The sequence below is a fragment of the Arabidopsis lyrata genome (genome assembly GCF_000004255.2).
Source record: "Arabidopsis lyrata subsp. lyrata unplaced genomic scaffold ARALYscaffold_8, whole genome shotgun sequence".
Taxonomy (NCBI): Eukaryota; Viridiplantae; Streptophyta; class Magnoliopsida; order Brassicales; family Brassicaceae; genus Arabidopsis; species Arabidopsis lyrata.
The window spans coordinates 22700896-22706994 of NW_003302548.1; the positions used below are offsets into that span (position 1 = coordinate 22700896).

Consider the following 6099-nt stretch of genomic DNA (forward strand, 5'->3'; position numbering starts at 1 on the left):
GGCCAAGGAGGCTTCCACATCAACTATATGATTAATAAGTAAAAGGGTAAATTTTGTGAAAATGACAATGATATTAAATAAAATTAAGAAAAAAAAAAAAAAAGTGAATGAACAGTGTTAAACATAGTTTTCCGATATTAAAACTTAAATAACAAAATGCGATGTCTACTTTGTCATAATTGTACTATGAAATGATATTGTGCTGATAATAGAAAGTCATATAATTGGACATGGTCAATTGGTCATGTCTATTTTCCTATTAAAGTCTTTTCTTTAAAAAGACATAATTGTACCTTGGATCCAAAAATAAAAACCAGACATAACTCATAAGTTTATAGACATGAACTCTTTGTATCCAGCTTCCATAAAATGTACTTCGTATCGTGCGTTTGTATATATATGTTTATAGACAAGAGGGGTATGTTTCGATGTGTCCTATATTAGCTGCTTCAAAGATTTGAATCTGGTTTCTTCGAATGTTGAATACTTTTCAAGATTTTATGGAGGCTGGAGTCTGAGACCATCTGGTTAACTTTCTTGAATCCAACACCGTAGACCGGTGAATCGTCTGTTTCTATCTGATTCTTGCAAACTCCACCAGTTTCTTCTCGTAATCAGATTGAGCACCTTTTTTTGTTGCACTAGCAGCTGGAGTGCTCGAAGAAGAAGAAGAAGCTGATGATGCAGCTGCAGAAGTGGAGTATGTCTGTGACTCCAACCACATGTGGCCTAGCACTTGGCATATTCCTTCTTCAGATTCCTTTAACCTGTGATCAGACCAATTTTTTTTAAAAAAAAAGACTTTACTTTGAGAGGTTTCTCAATGTCTCTTGGCGAATACAAAATAGATTCTTGACCACTAAGTACCGTTGAGTCTTAGCCAAGCATGCATCATCTCATGAGCCAAGATATATCCAGTTAGTAACCTGTGTATGAAGAGAAATTTGATTTAGTCTATACGTGCGAGAGTACCTAGTAGTATGCGATGAGCTTAAGAGATCATATAGTACCTAGGCAGTCCATAAATGATAAGAATTGCAATGACCTCACAACCACCAATAACCCTTTGAGATTCTGTAACCATGCCCACTAGCTCGTTGTTCGGCCCCATGTTTGGCCTTTTTAAGACCTGTATATGTGGACCAGAGTAGAGTTACAGTCATGAATCCCAATTTCGTTATAGTCTGAAGTAAGTGTTACCCAATATAAGCTCGTACATTATTGACAGTCTGCTCTTCAGACAAGCAAATACCTCTGGTTACCGTCCCATGCTGATTGTCCTGCTTGTTTTGAAACTTACAAAACGTATGAGTGAAAGAGAGATGGAGAGATAAGGAAATGTTAAGTTTAGGAAATGTACACACTATCTTTTCTTGCACCTCAGCTTTATTCAGCGCTTCTTTCTCCACCAAAAGAAGAGGAAATTCTTTCTCAACCTTCATGTTTAGGCTTTCGAAGAATTCACGGATTTCAAATTGCAAAGGTTGGCATTCATAAGTATCCATAACTGCGCATTCCATACATTTTACGCATAGCCACCAATTGTCAGTAAGCATTACATACTTCGTTCCCCAGGGCTGCAAACAAAAAAAAAAAAAGCTTTACTGTTTTCTTTCTTCTTTTGAAATGGCGGTTGATTCTTTATCCATGCTCATTTGCCAAATTTCATTTTGTTAAGTGAAAGTAAACCCACCTCTAATCTTTCACAACTGCAACACTTGGGAGTTCCATCAACTTCATGAAAAGGGCAGTACTTTTCTTTCCAGAAGGAATGTTGTTTATACTCTCTACCTTCCTCGGTTGAAGGAAACTGAATACAATTACATTAAGATCCATCATTGCCAGGAAAATTACAACAGATAATACATAAGTCGTACACTGTTATAAGATACCAATTCTTTAACTTTCAACTCATAGACCCCAATGGGAAGTTACCTTCTTTTTGCAGACATAGCAGTTTGGGTGACGCTGCTTGTAGCAGGTTATATGACACCTCCCTTTTGTGTTTAAAAGCTAAGGAGTACTCAGGAATTAGATGTTGCATCAGGAATTATAATCAGCAACTCAATTAGTATATTAAAGTGCTATTCAATATTATAAAAAATAAGGAGGCTTTCATATATGGTTTCAAACCTCGTGCATAGCGATTGGTTTGTCGCAATAAAGACAACAGAAACATTCAGGATGCCAATTAACACCCAAGGCATTAACAGATCTTCCATATTCAATCGCAGAGTTGCAGCCACGACATATGCTAAGTGAAATAATCTTAACCAGGTCAGGACATTTCTATCTTGTAACAAAGCATGCAAGGAAACCGCCAAATCAACAGACAAACACTTGTTACCTACGAGGATGGTTCACGTTGAGATATGGCCTTGGAAGAATTTCATCTTCTTCCACTGGATCTTTGGAATGCTCTATTTGGCCCTTACCCTTGGAACTTTCCCAAATAACCTTCTGAAGCTGCTCATCTTCATTCAGCGGAGGTATTGGGGGCATGTTTTTATCTTCTTCAAGTCGAGGAGGAGGCTCCACCATGTATAGACTCTCCTGAACAATTAGAGCATGTTGTTCGTCAATTTCCACTTGATCATCTCCAGATTGCTGCTTTCTTTTGCCTTTCTCTTTCAAACTCTCGTCAACAATCTTAGAAAGCTGCTATCCTCTTCGTCCACCACAGATTTATCAAGCTCAGTTTCTTCCACGTATTGCAGACCACGCGCTATCTGATCGTCCTCCTCTCGCTGACGCTGACGACAACTAGTAGTTTCTTGGGGCTTGAAGCTATCTTGAATGGCCCATTCAATCTGATCATCTTCTCTGACGTAAAATGACATCTTCATACAGTGAAATAGCTGTAACAATATTAGTTTCTGCTTCAAAACAATCCTGCAAGTTTCAGACTCCAAAAGTTAAGCAATCTTCATGAAACCAAGAGAGAGCCAAATAAACAAAATTACCTGAGAGGGATCATGTTTAGTGGAAGGACGTTGAAAGCAGGACAGACACCACATCCTCTGAAACCAACTTCTTCACCAATCTGCCCAACCTTTATCATAAAATAAAAAGAAGAAGAAAAAACCACCAAAAAGTCACTAACACATCGACTTGACCAAGCAAAGGCAGAATGCGTGAAAGTTAATCTAAGCTTAGTGAGTTTTACAGCACCAAACAGAAAAAAAAAAAAAAAAAAATGGTCATCTTCTCTACTTAAAGAATCAAATTGGTAAACCGATATCGGTGAATTAGCACATCATCAGATACAGACGAAAATAGACGAGTAAAAAATCTAGAATTCCCCAAATTTGAGGTTGACCTGTGGTGAAAATTCGCTATGAGAATTAAAATTGGAAGCTTTTACTGTGGGAATTAATCTAAAGCTCTCCACTTTCACAACTAACGACGCGTAGGAAAAAAAAAAAAAAAAAAGGATCAAGTGAAAGTAACAAGTAAAGAAGATAAATAGTGACCCAAAAATCGTCGTGTGAATGAATGACTCAGAAGGTTCCAAGGCCATGGCTTTTGGGGTTTCGTTGCTGCACAAAACTCTCTTTCCTTTTCTTTAATTCAGTTGGAGACTTCGCCAGAGTTCCACAAGTGGAGAATGTGAGTGAGCAAATGAGGAAAGATTGAGAAAAAGGAGTGAGCGCAGGCACATGGAGAAGAAAGTCATAAACACTTGTGGTTTTTGCCACGTGGCGTAACCACATTCATTTCTCAGTGGCACTTCTCGTAATTCTTCAGCTTTTCGTGACGATCCCAATATGATAGAGCAAAATGGGCCTAGGCCCATTAGCCCATATCAAATGTGTGTCGGCGACTTAACGTTGTTGAGTGACGTATGGCTCTCTTGAATAAACCCACATTTACACCTCCACGTGTGGTCAAATAATAAAAACGAATAAAATGGAATTAAAACATTATCCTACGCTGTACCAACTTTTACAAAGTCGTATTAACAACACAGTGACTACTACTAATTCAATCTTCAAAAGGACTTTTTTTTCTTTATTTGAAACAGGCTAAAGACAGTTTATAATCATTTTCTTTTTCAACAGGCCACGATATATAAAGGTAGAGAGACTTAATAGAGATCGTCGTCGGACAAAAAATATATAGTACATTCACAAAAAGTCAAAAAATGATGATCAAAGATGTTCAAAACGCAAACAGAGTAGAGATGAGTGCAAACGACGCACCTTTTCAATCACCTGGAGATTACGTTAGATTCATAAGTCCCGAGGTTTATAGATCCAACAGACAGAAATATCTCAGAAGCTACACGTTCAAAAGCTACGATGATGAAGAAATCTTGTCGGCCAAGAAACAGAGGAAGTGGTTCAAGAACAAGAAGGTCATGAACATGAAGATGAAGAAGACGACTGAGTCACTTGGAAACTCGCTCAAGTCTTGTCTCAGGCTCTTGTTCTCTTGCTTCCATGTCTAATGTTTCTCTATGTACGATAATTTCCATTTTCTTTCCTTTATAACGTAATTTCAATCTATCTTCACTTTGCCTTTGGAATAATTTCGAACTCTTTGTATAAGTTTTACCATACTAAATTCGAATATCACGTTCGTATTTTGGATTCGATCAAATGTGTATTTCTCTTTTGTTGATTGCATAGACTTTCGAGAATTGACAGACGGAATGTAGCTGTTCTGTTTCCTTTGGCGTGAAAGTTTTTAAAATTTGTTTATGAGTCCAATGAGAAGTTATGAATATTTTGTTTATCATAAAGGTTAGTTAATCATGTAACAGTCGAATTCTCAGAAACTTTCTTCAAAAAAGAATTCTTTATATTGTTGTAATGTATTTTATTTTTGAGAGAGCTGACTCATGTTTAATTCTATATACATACATTGCCATCAAATATTACGAAAAAATGAGAATAATATTCTAAGGATACAATCAACTTTTTATTAAGATTATAAATATACAAGTGAAAAGGATAGAATGAGACGTGTACTGGTTAGGTTGGTCTATCGCGATCAATGAGTAGATAAATCGTACTGACAGTGATTCTTTGGTTATTGAGTATTCTTATGAAACTATGACAATGGCGCAGCATAATAAAATCTATGTGAATTTGTGATGATAGTATATAGAAATCTTAGATAAACGAGTCATAAACACTATCACAAAGTTTCAGTTGGAATGTAAAAGCAAACTTCAAAAGCAATCTCCAACCCAAGAGAAAAACAAGAAAGCAATAAAAAAACTTAAATAACTGAAATTTTTGCATTTAAAAAAAAAAAATAGTAAAATTTGAAAAATATTAGTGTAAGGTTTTTGGGATTATAGTTTATTAGTTCTCTTGTAAAATTTGAAATGAACACTGCGGAGTGCGGAGGGTAGGCTTTTTTTGTTCTGTGGAGAATTGAGTAAATGAGGCTTGAATTCTGACAATGGATTATACAAGACCCAAAAGGCCTAGCACGGAAGGCCTTCTGACTTCAAAACCCTTATTTTGTTTTTTCTTAGGACTAATCCACAATGAAAAGTATATCAATCCGACAAAAGTTTTAAAACAATCGCATTTCTTAAATCTGTGGCTAAGATAAACATATCTCGGATATTGTGAATATATATGTCCGACGTTATTCAGAATTCGAGGCGATTAGTGATAAGCTCCAAAAACAAGGTACGTATATGTTAGTTTACCATTACCAATACTCTCTTTGTTTGTTACCATAATCTCTTACTGTCTCCTCTTAACTCACCAAACTTAACAATCGCAAATATTCATATACAGTCCAATGAGATAATTATTTTTAGTTATAGTATTTAAATTAATAATTTATTTTGGAATTAATTTTAAATTATATAATTTATATTCATAATAAATTTAAAATAAATATAGTGCATATATATATTATATATCTCAAAAATATTAACTATAAAAAAATCTAAAAAAATATTTTTGAATTATATATAATTAAAATTCGTAGTTAATATTAAACCAATCATTATCCAAAATATTTACTACATCAACCCAAAATCTAGATAATTTTATTATATGATTAAAAGTCAAAATTTATATCATAATTATTAGATTAGTTTCATCATTATCTAACATTTTCACAAAATAATAA

General features: G+C 35.0%; 2 protein-coding genes across 2 annotated transcripts; one reads left to right on the forward strand and one right to left on the reverse strand.

Annotated features, from left to right (window-relative positions):
* Window positions 1-221: 221 nt before the first annotated feature.
* LOC9302823 (protein DA1-related 7) lies at window positions 222-3647 on the reverse strand. Its single transcript, XM_021016216.1, is given in 12 exon segments — window positions 222-767; window positions 868-926; window positions 1011-1129; window positions 1218-1280; window positions 1365-1577; window positions 1694-1810; window positions 1936-2013; window positions 2134-2254; window positions 2348-2663; window positions 2666-2817; window positions 2819-2892; window positions 2964-3647. Coding segments are annotated over 12 exon segments (1371 nt in total). The 5' UTR covers window positions 3018-3647; the 3' UTR covers window positions 222-762.
* Window positions 3648-3962: 315 nt separating this feature from the next.
* LOC9302824 lies at window positions 3963-4738 on the forward strand. Its single transcript, XM_002865011.2, has one exon. It carries the CDS (start codon window positions 4145-4147, stop codon window positions 4448-4450), a length of 306 nt encoding a protein of 101 aa, XP_002865057.1. The 5' UTR covers window positions 3963-4144; the 3' UTR covers window positions 4451-4738.
* The last annotated feature ends 1361 nt before the right edge of the window (window positions 4739-6099 follow it).